This window comes from Podarcis melisellensis, assembly GCF_964234715.1.
Source record: "Podarcis melisellensis genome assembly, chromosome: 5".
Taxonomy (NCBI): domain Eukaryota; kingdom Metazoa; phylum Chordata; class Lepidosauria; order Squamata; family Lacertidae; genus Podarcis; species Podarcis melisellensis.
Genome location: NC_138537.1, coordinates 38,784,602 through 38,801,320, shown reverse-complemented (window position 1 = coordinate 38,801,320; position 16,719 = coordinate 38,784,602). Strand labels below are relative to the sequence as shown.

The 16,719-nt window shown below is 43.2% G+C and overlaps 1 protein-coding gene across 4 annotated transcripts in view; it reads left to right on the top strand.

Annotated features, from left to right (window-relative positions):
* Positions 1–16,719, top strand: part of VPS8 (VPS8 subunit of CORVET complex) — a 93,104-nt gene that overhangs the window by 38,119 nt on the left and 38,266 nt on the right. For all 4 annotated transcript variants that reach the window (XM_081910310.1, XM_081910311.1, XM_081910308.1 and 1 more), the window contains 5 exons: positions 6,215–6,334; positions 7,712–7,768; positions 10,181–10,263; positions 13,834–13,918; positions 14,214–14,312. In XM_081910310.1, coding sequence (XP_081766436.1) covers positions 6,215–6,334; positions 7,712–7,768; positions 10,181–10,263; positions 13,834–13,918; positions 14,214–14,312 — 444 coding nt within the window. The remainder of the gene's footprint in view (positions 1–6,214; positions 6,335–7,711; positions 7,769–10,180; positions 10,264–13,833; positions 13,919–14,213; positions 14,313–16,719) is intronic.

Here is a 16,719-nt window from a genome sequence, read left to right as displayed (position 1 = left end):
GTACTCTGAGCTACTTGAATGAGAAATGTTTCCTGACTTTAAACTAATGGTGCTCTTTAAAAATAGTAAACAAATATTTTCCTGTAGAATGTACAGTTTCATGAGAGAATAATCGTGCAATGCCATCTCTTTCTTGATCCAATATGCGTCACTGAAGTGCACTAATGAAGCTAACTTACCTTAATACATAAGTGATGATGTATGTTGGTTTCATTGATGGACTATATCTTTATCTTGAATATAATATACACTGAATCGTAACGAGGACAAAGAACTATGGATATAAGTTTTTAGCACAGTGTTGTTGTAAATGGTTAATGCAAAATGGATGTATGTTGTATACAGGAGAGGGGGCAACTAAGTTTATCTCTCTGTGTGGCCTCGGACTGTTCCAGAATAGGCTTCTTTTGGTCATAACATTTAACAGAAAATACGTTGCTGTCATAGGTTCAGGAACTGAGCCTTGTATCCTACTATTTCTGCTAGAAGGATGAAGGACTTCAAGTTCAAAGATGGAAAAAATAATAGAAAAATAACATTTTGTAACTGAAAGTGTATTGAAAAGAAGAGATGGGTTTCCTGCTAATTGCATCAGTTAACTTGTTTGTCTTCTCTATATCTAAACATTTCAGTAACTGCTCCCTCCTTGAGGTTGAGTTCATATTTTTCCATGTTCAAACCCACATAACATTTGCAGATATTATAAATTATTAAAGATTTCATAACAGAAGATTTCATCTTCTGTTCAATTAAATAAAATTCGAAAAGGCATTAGAAAATTCTGTGATAACCCCACCACACCACACCCAACCCCAGAACTGAAGTAGGTCTGCATTAGTAGCTAAACATCTCCAGCATTTAAATAATGTATATGAGTATGTCTTATTAACCCTAGAAGCCATAAAATTCCATTTTAATAATAATTTATATTGAACTTTCTTCATTTAGCAGTACCTGTTTAGCAGATTGACATACCACGTTCATTTCTATTGTAGGATTCTAATTCTGATATGTTTTCCATTGTGCCTCCTTCCCAAATTTATAATTATACCATTATTCTTGCCAACAAACCCCTTGATTCTTCACCTGTAATTAAAGCTTCCCAGGGCATTCATTTCTTTAATAATATGTAGGAACCAACACCTCTAAAATAAAATTCCTTATTTGAAAGCATTGAAACCAAAGCAGTTTCCAACCTCCCAAGTTCTGAACAATTTCTGTCTTAACAATTGTCCATTCAGTTGTTGTTGTTTAGTTGTGTCTGACTCTTTGTGACCCCATGGACCAGAGCACGCCAGGCATTCAGTATCTGCACCCAAATGTAAATACCTCATGTGTTTCCAAATTTTCAAAGATGCATATTCATCCTTTCAACAAATTTGCTATTCCTTATTACTGAAGGTAGTAGTCGTTGTAATAATTTATTCACTATTTAATCATCTCAAGGGGTATGTTGATGTTTAATTGTCCTAGTTGATACATTATATCTTTCCTATTTTAAGTAATCTCTTTCTGTTCTTATTCTCATCAGTGTTTCAGTAGCTTTTGAGACAAACGATCATTCTCTTTTTCTGTTTCATGTGGACTTTGGTGGCACCAAATGAAGTTTGTAGTTTATTAAGCCATGCATAATGTCAGAATGTGGCCAGAGCCACTAGGAGAGAAGGACAGGATCATGAACTGACTTAAAGGTTAAGAGAGTTTAAAAGTTTAAGTATCAGAGCAATACAGGAAGGCACTAAAGGCAAACCTATAGAAATGTAACATGATTAATACTTGAAGAAAGAAAATAGCAAGTACGCAGTAGAAGGTGCAAGGGAAGGAGCTTGCAGCCATGGTATTTGTGTATGTCTTCATTAAAAGGTAAAGGTACCCCTGCCCGTACGGGCCAGTCTTGAGGCCGGGAGCCAGCGCTGTCCACGGACACTTCCGGGTCACGTGGCCAGCGTGACGAAGCTGCTCCGACAAACTGGCACCAGAGCAGCACACGGAAACGCCGTTTACCTTCCCGCTAGTAAGCGGTCCCTATTTATCTACTTGCACCCGGGGGTGCTTTCGAACTGCTAGGTTGGCACGTGCTGGGTCCAAGCAATGGGAGCGCACCCCGCCATGGGGATTCGAACCGCCGACCATGCGATCGGCAAGTCCTAGGCGCTGAGGTTTTACCCACAGCGCCACCCGTATTCTGTTAACTCCTTGTGCTGGCTGGGTGAGAGTAAAGGAGCAAAGTTTTTCCCTCCACGTATCCTCTCCGTTCTCTTCATCTTTTTAATATAGATCACAATCCTGTGGGCAGGTTGTCTCTTTATTAATGTGCACGTTATGCGCTTCTAAATATCTAATACATTCTTATGATTTTGCAAAATACGTGCAACCCGCATGTAGAGCTTCCTCCCCACCCCATCAACCTGTAGTAAACCCTAAACCCTGAATGCTCTCTTGCCATAAATAATTTTTTTTAAAATAATAGGCTAAGAAGGTCTCTGTCTACTTTTTGCAGTGTCTTTAGTCCCTACACGACAATACACAGCTACACTTTCTTTAAATGTGTCTCTACACATGGCAGAATACATGAAGGCAAAATAGTACTATTGTCTTCTGGTAACTTCTGTGTGTCCAGCACTGTATAACAGATACATTGCCTGGGGCATATTCTGAGATTATTATAAAAAGAAAAAAATCAACTACATTTCACTTGACTACAGGATCTTGAGTATCCTGTACTGTGGGCTAACCCTATTAACTGAGGACACTAAGGTTTTCTAGACAGGTATGTCTGAGCTTATATGTTTTGTTAGTCCAACATAGTTTCATGTTGTCAGGTTGTATAAGCCTTAGTGTGGCAGGAGAGTCAGGGACAGTCTTTGCTGACAGATGAGATATCGGTCTAAATGATTTTGGTAGGTGAAAGGCAGTCTTTCCCATAAATCATCTGAGGGACCTGGGGCAGTTTTGGTGTTTTATGAGGGACTACACAAGCACAGAACAATCTACAGGAGCATGAGAGAAGAAATAATATTTTCTAACTGACCGGACTAGCGATATTGCTAATGGTTAATGTATTTGTCATATGGAGTAATCTGAAACTGAGCGCTGCTGACTGGTGTGTAATGGAGAAGATGAATAGATCACCTCAGACTTGGAAAAGTAGCAAAGTAGGAAGCAGACAGCAAACCTGGCCACAGTGTGCGACTCGTTCATATCAGGTACCCATGGTGTAAAGGCAACAAGGCTCACAATAAACAACCACGAGTGAGCAATGGAAGAAGGTATTGTGGGTCTCTTATCCAGTCTGCCTTTCTAAAGCTCCACTCACTTGGTCTGAAGACAAGCATGTCTTCTCCGTTACATGACCTTCCAGTTTGTACATTCCTTGTGCCATTAAAATGTAAGAGTTCTGCTTAATCAGGCCAAAGGCCCATCTATGTAGTCATGTTCTGCCAGTTGCCCATGAGAAACACAGAAGCAGGATCTGAATGCAACAGCTCATTTCCCACTTGTGATTCCCACCAAATGATATCCAGAGACATACTGCCTTTGACACTGGAAGTAGAACGTAATTATCACCAATAATAGCCTTAGCCTCCATTCATTTGTATTTTAAACCCATCCAAGTTGGTGGCCATCACTACATCTTATGGGAGTGTATGAAGAAGCGCTTTTTTGTCTATCTGAATCATCCAATATTCAGCATGAATGAATGGCCCTGGGTTCTAGAGGGGGATGGGGACTTCTCCTTAGCCACGTACTTTACAGCATACATAACCATATATAGCTCTCTGCCATGGAGATGTCCCCACCATAACCGCCTTTTTGAACTACAAAACCCTAAGTGTTGTAAGCATTCCTCAGAGGAGGATACATTTGGTTACCTTTTGCTTTTTCAGATGAGGCAACCACAACTGTACATAATATTCCATGTGCAGTCACACCATAGATTTGTGGAAGAGTGTTATGATATTGGCAGCTTTATCTTCAACCTCATTCATAATGATCTCAAATGCAGAATTCACTTATTTCACAGCTGCTGCTACACACTGGATTTGCATCTTCATCAAGCTATTCACTATCACCCCAAGGTTGTCATCCTAGTTGGCCACCATTGGTTTATACAACATTGATATATATGTAAAGTTAATCTTTTTTCCTGCCATATGCATCACTTTATACTTGCTTATAATGAATTGCATTTGCCATTTTACTGCCCATTCACCCAGTTTGGATATATCCTTTTGGTGTGCCTTGCATTCTCTTTTTTTCTTTTAATCGCCCTGAACAGTTTTGTTTATCAGCAGACTTTGCTACTTCACTGTGTTGCCTTTATATCATGAACAAGTTAAAAAGCACAGGCCCCAACACTGGCCCTTGGGGGATTCAACTTTCCTATTTTTAACTGGTTATTGGTCTACCTCTCCTCTTATCCTATGACTGCTGAGCTTACTCAGGAATCTGTTGAGAGACTTTGTGAAAAGCTTTTTGAGAGCCCAAGTACATAGTGTCAACAGAGAGTCATCTGTATGCTTGTTGACACTCAAAATTATTTTTAATAGGTTGGTGAGACAGTGTTTAACCATGCAGAAGTCATGGTGGTTCTGCTTCAGCAAGACCTGTTCAATACGTTTGGTAATTCTAGCTTTAATAATGCTTTCCACCACTTTACCCAGAACAGACATTAAGCTAACTCGTCCGCAATTTGCCTTATCTCCTCTGGATCCCTTTTAAATAAATTCTGTTACATTGGCCACTTTCTAGTCCTTGGGTATGGAAATTAATCTTAGACCAGGGATTCCACGTTGGGGTATATTCTGTTTGAATCCAGATTTGCCAGTTTCTGATTTGTCACTGAATTGTCTCTTGTCAGTACTGTTCTCAGTTCCTCAGACTCCCCTACTTTGTGAAGAAGCTTCTGAATACTGCTAAAGCTTAGCCATTGTGTGTGTGTGTACATGTGTACAGTTCTGTAAACATTGCAGTACCACCAGAATGTTCTGAAGATGTTGGGTGAAATGGTGCCATTGTCAGTCAGCCTTGCCATCTTAGCTGTATCTTGGTTAGGCCATGTGAGAAATTACTTAATTTAGTTGGGAGTAGTATTTCCCTTATTCCCTTAAGCATGATGCTGCATCTCAAAATGCCCTTGTTATTTTGACCCTCCTCTTCTCAGGGCACAACTATTTAAGATCTTAAGGAGCACAGCAAAATTCAGTGCAGCTACAGGTGTCCATTTACAAGTGGTTCTTGCACAGTGTGCTTTTAAGCATGTAGAAAGCAGGTTGTTCAGAACATTCACTAATGTGATGAGGAGAATTTTAATCCTAGCCACATTCGTGTCCAAGCAAAGGGGTACTCAGATTCTGCATAGTGCTTGGCTAGATATGATAAATCTATATTTACAAAAGGTAGATAAAATATAGATTTATGGAATGTTTTGTTTTAGGACACTATAACTATACTGTCTCCATGACAGAAATGTTTCCAAAGTGCAAAACATGGATAGGTAGCATGGTATAGTCAGGAATAATTTGTATATAATAGCAAAATTTAAGATGCTAATTTTTAGAAACCTTTCATAAATAACTTCTGGAAGAGGATTCTCACAAGTTAACATTTCTGTCTGCTCCTTGGTGAGAGAAAATGGAATTGTACCCCCCCACACCCCCCTGATTTATGTCCATCTTCTCTGCGCCCTCTCCCATTTTACGACTATTTATGATGAGCTCCTGAGTTGTTTCATAGACTGCACAAACTATGCCTCCTGTTATCCACTGATGAGTTCAGAACAATGTCGCTGGCTGTTACTGCAAGGCAGTGTAATATGACTTCTCTGTGATAGTGCTATATCTGCTTCTTGTGATAAGGTTTCGGAGCTGATACTTACATCCAGTCCATGATGAGCTGAATTTCTTATGGCACTGTAATGATAAATTGCTCTCCTTCAGAGTATAGACACTGCAATGCAAGTAAAGTCATATGAATTTTGTTTGAAATGACTAATGTGCTTGCCTCGTGCTTATGTGATCTAAATTTTCCAATTTAGTAATCTGGCTTTCTCATATTCCCTTTTTTCCAGTAATATATTTTGGAAATCTTTATAGGATTTTCTTTATCACATTGGAATTGAATACAGTTTGTATCCAATTATTTGTTCTGTTTCATGTATGTTAAGTGATAACATGGGATAACCTAATTAATTGAACTGCTTCCCCTTGTCTAGGTTATGGTGGAGAATTCTGATTTTACCCCCTCACAAGTTGGATGTCTCTTTACTTTCCTTGCCCGACAGCTTGCTAAGCCCAACAACACACTGTTTGTAAATAGGACGCTATTTGATCAGGTAAAAGGGGGGGGAGAGAGAGAGAGCAAAAATAAAGGGGAAAGGACTGTTGTTGATTTTGTTTTTTCTTTCTTTCATTTTTTAAATTACTCAATAAAACAAAGTATATATGCTTACAGACAACTAGAAGATCATTTTTCCAGGACTGTTTGGCATAATACCTACATTAAGCAATTAATATTCATTACTATGAGAATTTTGTTTACAAAGTGCCTAAAATCTCACATTATGTGATGCCATAATATAAAATGACAGGACTGTGTATCATGTCTTTCATTAACAGTGCAAAAAATGGGATATAAAGCATGAGAAATCTGATGGCAGTGATTTTATAAAGATTAAGTGGCAACAGAGACCAAGATACATGTTGGAGGATTTAGAGAATATCAGAAAATCCAGTCTGCAGGCCAAACTTGACCCACCAGGGATTCAAATTTGGCCCTTAAAGCCATTCCCTCCAAGCTACACCCACCTGCTCCACACCAGAGATCATGTGTGATGTCTGGAGCAGGGCAGGTAGAGACCCACCTGCCAGTGCATAGTTGGGAGCCTTAAAGTGTGCTCCAGAGTGTGCATTGACAAAGGAAGGTAAAGGTAAAGGTACCCCTGCCCGTATGGGCCAGTCTTGACAGACTCTAGGGTTGTGCGCTCATCTCACTCTATAGGTCGGGAGCCAGCGCTGTCCGTAGACACTTCCGGGTCACGTGGTCAGCGTGACAAGCTGCATCTGGCAAGCCAGCGCAGCACACGGAACGCCGTTTACCTTCCCGCTGGTAAGCAGTCCCTATTTATCTACTTGCACCCGGAGGTGCTTTCGAACTGCTAGGTTGGCAGGCGCTGGGACCGAACGACGGGAGCGCACCCCGCCGCGGGGATTCGAACTGCCGACCATGTGATTGGCAAGTCCTAGGCGCTGAGGTTTTACCCAAAGCGCCACCTGCATTGACAAAGGAAAGCAGACTTCAATTCCTACTGCTGATCAGCAGATGGGTGGTAGAGCTGGAACCTGCTGTATTAACTGTATTAGCTGTATGTGGTGCTTTGAAATCCCAACAAAGCATGCGGTGCTTTGAAGTCATTGTGGTTTCAAGTCTGGCCTGTGGAGCCCAAAAAGATTTCCTGTTCTTATAGAAGATAAAAGTAGAACTTGAGACTTAAGTGGTTGCCATATTGCTCTGTATTTGCTGAATTCATACATCAGAAAATTAATTCCAGGGGTTCTGGAGATGGGTCTACTTTTCCAAAATGCTATAGTAGTGCCAGTCATCTAGAGAATTTTCTCTCCCAGAAGCATTTGATAAGGTATATTTCTGAGATACAACAAGAAGCTGCACATCTATATCCATATCTCTGTAATCATGTTTACTTCTCGTCCAGGTCCTTGAATTTCTCTGCAGTCCTGATGATGATTCACGGCACTCTGAGAGACAGCAGGTATGAATCCTTAGACGAATAATTCATGCTGTTAGATTGGTGGATGGTTAGGGAAGGGAAGGTCATTGCTAAGAATGATCAGACTATCGAGCAGCAACAGTAAAACTGGCACCTCACAGATTAAGAAGTTGTCAGCAGCTGGAGAGCAACGGATGTTTATGAAAGCAAATGGACAATATCTGCATGATCATTATATGAACAATAGCTGAATATTTTTATAGCAATGCAGATCAGCCACACTGAAAGCACAATCTGCAGTGTGAGCAAATGCAGCTCAAAACTGCACCCATAATGCATGGGCAGCTGCTGCCAATAATACCAGTGAAGCTGATTGGAAAGAAAAGGGAGTGTGGTGCCAAGAGATAACATCTCTGTCTCTATGGTTTACTTTCCCCATTAACTTGAAAAACAGTTTGGGACGGAGGGTGGAGAGAAAGGGGCAGCAGTTATGGGGAAAATGTGTCCCCTGCCTTGTCCAGGGGCAGTTCAGAAAGAAGTGGACACATGCAACACAGCAGCCTTTTTCAACCTGTGGGTCCCCAGATGTTGTTGGACTACAACTCCCATCACCCTTCGCTAGCAAGGCCGGAGCTCAGGGATGATGGGAGTTGTAGTCCAACAACATCTGGGGACCCACAGGTTGTGAACCGCTGCAATACAGGATAACCATCCATTCATCTAGCTCAGTAATAGTCTACAGTGGCTGACAGGACCCCCTCCCCCTAGGTTTCCAGATGGGGGTCTCTGCCAGTCCTACCTGGAAATGTTGGGGATTGAACCTGGGAGCTTCTTCATGCAAAGCAGATGCTCTGCCACTGAGAGCGCGGCAGACTGTGTCTGAGCAGGAGGAGAGGAAGAGTAGAGGAAAGTTGCCCTTATGGGGCAGGATATATGCCAACCTTAAGGTGCAGCGGTAGAAAGAATTACAAGGAGCAAGTGAACGAGGTAGTAGATGGATCAGGCTTGGAACTGGAAAGCTAAAAGTATTGATACCAAGCCTCCAAAAATACACTGATACCACAAAACTACATTATAGCTTCCATTTTGCAAACAAGCTGGGCTTTGGTCAAGACAGCTATCTCAGAGTCAAAACGTGATCAGAAGTTTTGTTAGAGGTGTCTGTTGCCAAGCTGTACTAATTCAGATTGCAGACGTGAAGTGACATGTTTAAATGTTTACCTATAAGGAAAGTGTAAGGAAAGTAAAGGGACCCCTGACCATTAGGTCCAGTCATGGATGACTCTGGGGTTACAGCGCTCATCTTGCTTTATTGGCTGAGGGAGCCGGCGTACAGCTTCCGGGTCATGTGGCCAACATGGCTAAGCCGCTTCTGGCGAACCAGAGAAGCGCACGGAAACGCCGTTTACCTTCCCGCCAAAGCAGTACCTATTTATCTACTTGCACTTTGTGCTTTTGAACTGCTAGGTTGGCAGGAGCAGGGACCGAGCAATGGGATTGTGGGGATTCGAACTGCTGACCTTCTGATCAGCAAGCCCTAGGCTCTATGATATAACCCACAGTGCCACCCAAAGGGAAGTGTATGCGTGTATAAAACCATGGTGACAGGGAAGAGGGTTCTAACCTAGGCTTCTTATTAAAAGTCAAAGGACAGGAAAGAAAAGATTTTTGTGGGGGAGGAGGAAAGGGCCCCAACTAGAATGAAAACAATGTGTACAGTAGGATCATGTCTTGGGGAGGGGGGGGTTACGTTCCAGTGGGTAGCGTGTAAAGCTGAAATCATATATAGTCAAAACAACCCCCTGGAATTTCCCATGCAATATTGCGAGTTGAGGACCCGCCACCCACTTAGGGATAAATAAGACACAAGGACACATGTATTTTAGGTTAATGGGCTAAATAAGGCCACAACTTTATTGGTTACAGCATGTGAGTGGTATTGGCTTAGGCAATGGATCAAACAATCTGTACATGACTCAACCCCGTCCAGCAATGTGAGGGCGCAGCACTGCCACGGCCACTTGTGTGGCTAAACCCCGCCCCCGAGCCAGACCGATTGGCACGGCAGCCAAAATGCCTGATGCAGGGGGCCAGAAACGCCCCCCTGCCAGCGCAGGAACTGGCTCCCGCTCACAACCCCTCCCCCCTGGGAGGAGGAAAGGTCTTGCCATTCTGAGCTAGAACAAGATCTTGCAAAGGTCATGTGAGTGTTTCCCATGCCTTGCATGTGTTTAACTGTTGTGATATTGGTTGGCCAGTTGACAAGTGCATAAAATTGTGATTGTACGTGTTACTGCAACGCTAGCTCAGAGCTCGAAGGCACTCCGTGTAGCTCTCAGTATCTGAAAATGCTCACATATGGGCGCAATCTACAAGTCTATAGGTCAAGAATGTTGGGAACCCTTGATTGTCCAGGTATGAACACACCAACTAATAATTATTTAATGCTTATAGGTTCTTCTAGAATTGCTCCAAGCTGGAGGCATAGTACAGTTTGAAGAGAACAGACTCATTCAGATGGCAGAAAAAGCTGAATTGTAAGGCTTTTTTGTTTTTCTCTCTCCCTTTAAACCATTTCCTATCACTTTCTTCCCTTTTATCCTGTCACCTGTGTTGCTCTTTCAGATAATCATAAAGCCACATCCTTATGGGTATCCAGACACTGTTACAGCCTTATGTGGAGCATAAACTTAATCTGGTTTTGTATTGTGTAGATCCTATTGGATTTTGCAGTGGATCTCTGGCCTCCCCGAGTGTGTGCATAAACCTCCTTTGTTACCCATGGTGTGTGACGGTGCTTCTTAGTATTGTTCCTTCTATAATTTCATTCTTTTGTGTTTCTCTAGTTCTACACAGATGATCCCAATAGGGTGCCTAATGGGGATGGGGCCTATTGCTCCTGTAATTTCATCCAAGCTGGCTAAGTCTGAAAGCTCCAGGCTGGCATTATCTGCAGGAAATGGATGGATGGAACTAGGAAAAGCACATGAGGTGGTTGCTTGGCAACTGCTTTCAGTGAGCCCTCTGTTCATCCTCAAGTTGCCTTAGCATTGCAGCGAAACCTGGGTCCTTTGCACAACAGTGTAGCCATGTGGCAAGGTTTCTAGCATGGCCTACAGCCGAAAACAGTAACATGTTAAGCTGACTTCTGCTGCCAAATTTTTGCAAGTATGTAGTGCTTCAGATCAATCCAGTCCCAGTCTGCTAGATTTGATTCTGGTATCAGATACTGGGAAACATTGGAGTAGATGTGCCATACTGTACCTTTAAGTGCTGCTTCTGTTATCTTTAACCAATCCCAGGACGTTATCACAGGAGTAAACACATACCGTATTTTTCGCACCATAGGGCGCAACGGACCATAGGGCGCACCCATTTTTGGGGGGGGAAATAAAGGGGAAAAAATTATTTCCCCCCCCCCCGGCGCGGGGCTGGGGCGGGGGAAGCTCGAGCTTCCCCCGACCCCAGCCCGCAAACAGGCAGCTCTCTGCAAGCCGTGGGAGCGCTCCGGCTCCTTGCGGAGAGGTCCGCGAAGCCTGGGCGCGCTGAGCTCAGCGCGCGCAGGCTTCGGCATGCTGGCAACTCCCCGCAAGGAGCCGGAGCGCTCCGGCTCCTTGCGGAGAGGTCCGCGAAGCCTGGGCGCGCTGAGCTCAGCGCGCCCAGGCTTCGGCATGCTGGCAACTCCCCGCAAGGAGCCGGAGCGCTCCGGCTCCTTGCGGAGAGGTCCGCGAAGCCTGGGCGCGCTGAGCTCAGCGCGCGCAGGCTTCGGCATGCTGGCAACTCCCCGCAAGGAGCCGGAGCGCTCCGGCTCCTTGCGGAGAGGTCCGCGAAGCCTGGGCGCGCTGAGCTCAGCGCGCCCAGGCTTCGCCATGCTGGCAACTCCCCGCAAGGAGCCGGAGCGCTCCGGCTCCTTGCGGAGAGGTCCGCGAAGCCTGGGCGCGCTGAGCTCAGCGCGCGCAGGCTTCGGCATGCTGGCAACTCCCCGCAAGGAGCCGGAGCGCTCCGGCTCCTTGCGGAGAGGTCCGCGAAGCCTGGGCGCGCTGAGCTCAGCGCGCGCAGGCTTCGCCATGCTGGCAACTCCCCGCAAGGAGCCGGAGCGCTCCGGCTCCTTGCGGAGAGGTCCGCGAAGCCTGGGCACGCTGAGCTCAGCGCGCGCAGGCTTCGGCATGCTGGCAACTCCCCGCAAGGAGCCGGAGCGCTCCGGCTCCTTGCGGAGAGGTCCGCGAAGCCTGGGCGCGCTGAGCTCAGCGCGCGCAGGCTTCGGCATGCTGGCAACTCTCCGCAAGGAGCCGGAGCGCTCCGGCTCCTTGCGGAGAGGTCCGCGAAGCCTGGGCGCGCTGAGCTCAGCGCGCGCAGGCTTCGGCATGCTGGCAACTCCCCGCAAGGAGCCGGAGTGCTCCCGCTCCTTGCGAAGAGGTCCGCGAAGCCTGGAGAGCGTGAGGGGTCGGTGCGCACCGACCCCTCTCACTCTCCAGGCTTCAGCGAAAGCCTGCATTCGCACCATAGGACGCACACACATTTCCCCTTCATTTTTGGAGGGGAAAAAGTGCGTCCTATGGTGCGAAAAATACGGTAGTTCAGACCTGTAAGAGAGCTTAGGCTGCAGTGTTATATACATTTAATTAGGAGGAATAGACCCCATTTGACTAAGAAGATATGCATAGACTTGCACTGTTATCTGCCTGAACCACTATTTTGTTAGTCCACTTGCTGCTGCTGCTTTTAGTTAAAGTAATGTCACTATTCTTTTTTCAATCATTTGTTACTTTCGTATGCTGCTTCTAGTACATTTATTGTGGAGCAGCAAGTTTTCAATGAAATTAATAAATAATAAACTACCGCCAATTCAAAAGTCTTAGAAGTCCTTTGGAAACCCCAAAGGTAAGCACAATTCCCATTGGGAAGAAATGCTTTAAGGCAGAGGTAGGGAACCTCTTTTGGTTACATGGGCCAGATCCTTGTCAAATTTGGCTTACAATGCCAATCCTGCTAAGTAAGGATGCCTGTTAAATCTCTGCTGGAATATTGGTGCTTCCCAAAGTTGGATCTCCAGCTGTTTTTGGATTATCACTCCCATCATCCCTAGCTGGCAAGACCAGGGGACAGGGATGATAGGAATTGTAGTCCAAAACAGCTGGAGACCCAACTTTGGGAAACACTGATCTAGATCAACAATTTCCAACCTTCGGCCCTCCAGATGTTTTGGACTACAATTCCCATCATCCCTGACCACTGGTCCTGTTAGCTAGGGATCATGGGAGTTGTAGGCCAAAACATCTGGAGGGCTGCAGGTTGGGGATGCCTGATCTAGAAGTTACTAGATTGCATATCTTCTAGGCCAGTGTTTTTTGACCTTTTTTGGGCAAAGGCACACTTGTTTCATGAAAAAAATCACGAGGCACACCACCATTAGAAAATGTTAAAAAATTTAACTCTGTGCCTATATTGACTATATATAAAGTAATTCTCTTGAATAGGAATCAAATAAACACAAAGAAAGTATTTTATAATTACTTTATTATGAAATAGTAAGTAAACAGAAATATGAAAAATTATAAAATACTTTATTTTTAAATCTTTCGAATTTTTCAAATTTTCCCACGGCATACCAGGCAACATCTTGCGGCACACTAGTGTGCCGCGGAACAGTGGTTGAAAAACACTGTTCTAGGCCACCTATATCCTGGAGGGGTCCAGCTCATTACTTGTCTCCTAGTCAGATTATTTGATTTAAAAGGAGATCTCACACACCTTGTTCTGCCTTTTCCTTTAAAAAATAATGTGGTTTAATGCTTAGAGTGTTGGACTAGGACCCGGGAGAGGAGGGTTCGAATCCTCACTCAGCCATGAAGCTCACTCTAAAACAACAACAACAGTCTAAAGCCTCTCATATTAATAACCCAATCAGGCTTCCACTGACCATAGGTAGAATGTATACTAAGAAATTTATGAATTGTGTCTATCCTTAAAGTATTAAGACAGAAAAAGGAAAATGTATTGCTTGCAGAAGATGCATTATGCCTGAAAGCCACGTGGCTCCCTTCAGTTTCTGACACCTGAAAAGAGCTAACATCTTGACATGAATAAATAACATTGTTTTGTTTCAGCTATCAAATCTGCGAGTTTATGTACGAACGGGAACATCGCTATGATAAGATAATTGATTGCTACTTACGAGATCCACTGAGAAAGGTAAGGCTGAATGGACACAAAAGTAATCACTGAGAGAATCCAGATGAAATCTTCACTTCTGCATGTTTTGTGAGGGGGGAGGTACTTGATTTTCAGGGAGGCTTTGATGTGGGAGTAACCCCTAAAATACATTCTCCTTGCCGTTTTGCATTTACAAGGCAGTTCAGCATGCAATGAATTATATAGGAGTTGATTTTTAGATTTGTTGGGTTAGTACATCCATCAGATTAGTGTGTGATTTATTTATTTATTTATTTATTTATTTATTCATCCTTCCCATTTATTACCTTTAAAGGAAGAAGTTTTCACTTATATCCACAATATACTCTCCATTCCTGGATATAACACAGAAGAAAAACAGTCTGTGTGGCAAAAAGCTATGAAACACATTGAGGTATGATTTAGATTAACTGATTATGCATTTTAAGGTAAACCTAATTTATCTGCCTAATTAGGGATCTGGCAGACAGTTTGGGTGGCATGCCCTTTTTGGGTTATTTATATTTTTAAATTATACTCTCTGCCTGGTTTTAAAAACAAAAATGGAAAGCTTAAAAAACAAAAAACAACTAAAAGCAATAGTTACAGCTGTATTATTATTATTATTTTTTAAGCACTCTAGATAATAACTTCAGTCATTATGGAACGAAAGACATAGCTATTATGGATTTATGATATTAATTGTTTACTCAAACTGGCCCATTTGTTCTAGCTGTCTTTCACTAGTCAGAATAGTGTGTACTTTGTTATTCATGCTCCCCCCAACACCATCTTTCCAGGAAGAGGTTATTAGTGAAAACTGAATTACACAAAGGAACAAGCCTTTGTTTCTAATACTCCCGATTCTGATCCTGTATCTAAACCAGCAGTTCTCAAAGTGAATCTGAACAAGAGCTATGAATAGTAAGCTTGGATGTAGAGTGAGTTGGCAGGTGATGAATTGGCCTCTTGGGTCCTTCAGGCCATTCCCCATTCAGAGCAGCTTAATGCCCCTCAGGTCAACAAAGCCATTGTTAGCACAGTTATCAAGAATCTGCCTGATGGGCTGAGCTCCTGTTGCTCTGTCCCAGCTCCTGCCAACCCAGCAGTTTGAAAGCACACCAGTGCAAATAGATAAATAGGTGGCGGGGAGGTAAATGCTGCTTCCGTGTGCTCTGGTTTCTGTCAGTGTTCCGTTGCGACAGAAGCGGTTTAGTCATGCTGACCACATAACCTGGAAAGCTGTCTGTGGACAAACACTGCTTCCTCGGTCTGAAGCAAAATGAACACCACACCCCATAGTCACGTTTGACTGGACTTACCGTCCAGGGGTCCTTTACCTTCACCTATCAAGATCAGTTGAAAAATCCCATAGAGCCTCTCAGCCTAGAGCTTGAAGCTAGTCCTTACCACTGTGACCATAACAATTAACGTATAGAAAAAGTATAGCTATATAAACTTTCAGAAAGAAATTTATTTATAAAATTAACATTTCTATACCATCCTACATCCGGAAATCACAAGGCAGTTAACAATATAAACACACACACACAATTGAATAATCCTCATGGAAATTGCTCTGAACTCTTTGACATAGACTTTTTATTAATCCTAATAATACCATGAAGTATAAGTGAGTAACTTAGGCCCGTGATTTCCATGAACTTCCAAACTCATTTGAAAGAATCCCATTGTTAAAGTCAACAGAGTCAATGTGCAATAAAGCAGTTGGGGGGGGGGGAAATATATTCACCAGTGTGTTGCTTTTTATACATTGGTTAAGTGCCTGTCAGTTTGACATGATAGAGTTTTATCTCTGTTACTCTTCCCCGGGAAGACGACTGGCCTTATCAGGGAAATACCTTGCCTACGTTGAAGAGGGGCTCCTCTGCTTGGGAATTATGGGTCCTCCTCCTCACCCTGTCAGGAATTCAGCCTGTCTAGGGGCAGTGATAGATGGAGACCTATTTGCAGGACTGCTGCTAGCTTCTTGTTATATGGGAGAAATGTAACAGTTGGTCCAATGTGTGCACATCCTCCGTGGATGTACTATACCTGAAGCTCAGCATGACCAAGAAATAGAACCTGGAAACTAGTTATGTAAGTATGAATTTGCAAGATATTACAACAAGGAACGAAACAGCTATACTTCAGGCCGCGTTATGACTTTTTCCATCTTGGGAGCTATAAGAACAGAAGAAAATTCATAAAGATATCAGCATGGTTCATTGTGAATCCTGCTGAGTGCAGCCAGAGGAGAACATTAAGAGTAAGGATGAGAAAGGAATGTATGCATGTGGAAAAAGAGAGCTGCTTTTTAGCCTCTAGGTATGTTCTCATAAGATGAAAGCAGGATTGAGTTAATTTGAATTCCACTGTCTTTCATTGGCTAAATTCTATACATGCAATCAGTATTATTTCAGGTACTAAGCATGGAAGTATAAGCTGCTAGCTAATCTACTAAAATAATACAATATGTTGAATAAAATGTATGTATGCTTATTGCAAAAGCATCCTGAAAAATGGGGCCTACTAGTTAAGCAAAATTGTTCAAACTGGATTTAACTCTGTTGATGTCAGTGACATTCCACCTAAATACATTTTGTATATAAATAACTTGCATTGAGTCCACTGATTTTCTAGAGGAACTTTGTTCCTGTCGAAATGTGCTCAAGAAAACAACCCCAACTAATGTTACATTCAAATTCTCTAGCTGAACAAGACTGCCTGCCTGCTGTAGTCAAATCTTAAGTTGTGTCTGAAAACCAGTTCACATCATTATCCTATATGTTATGTGCTCTGAAAACAATTATCATACTGGT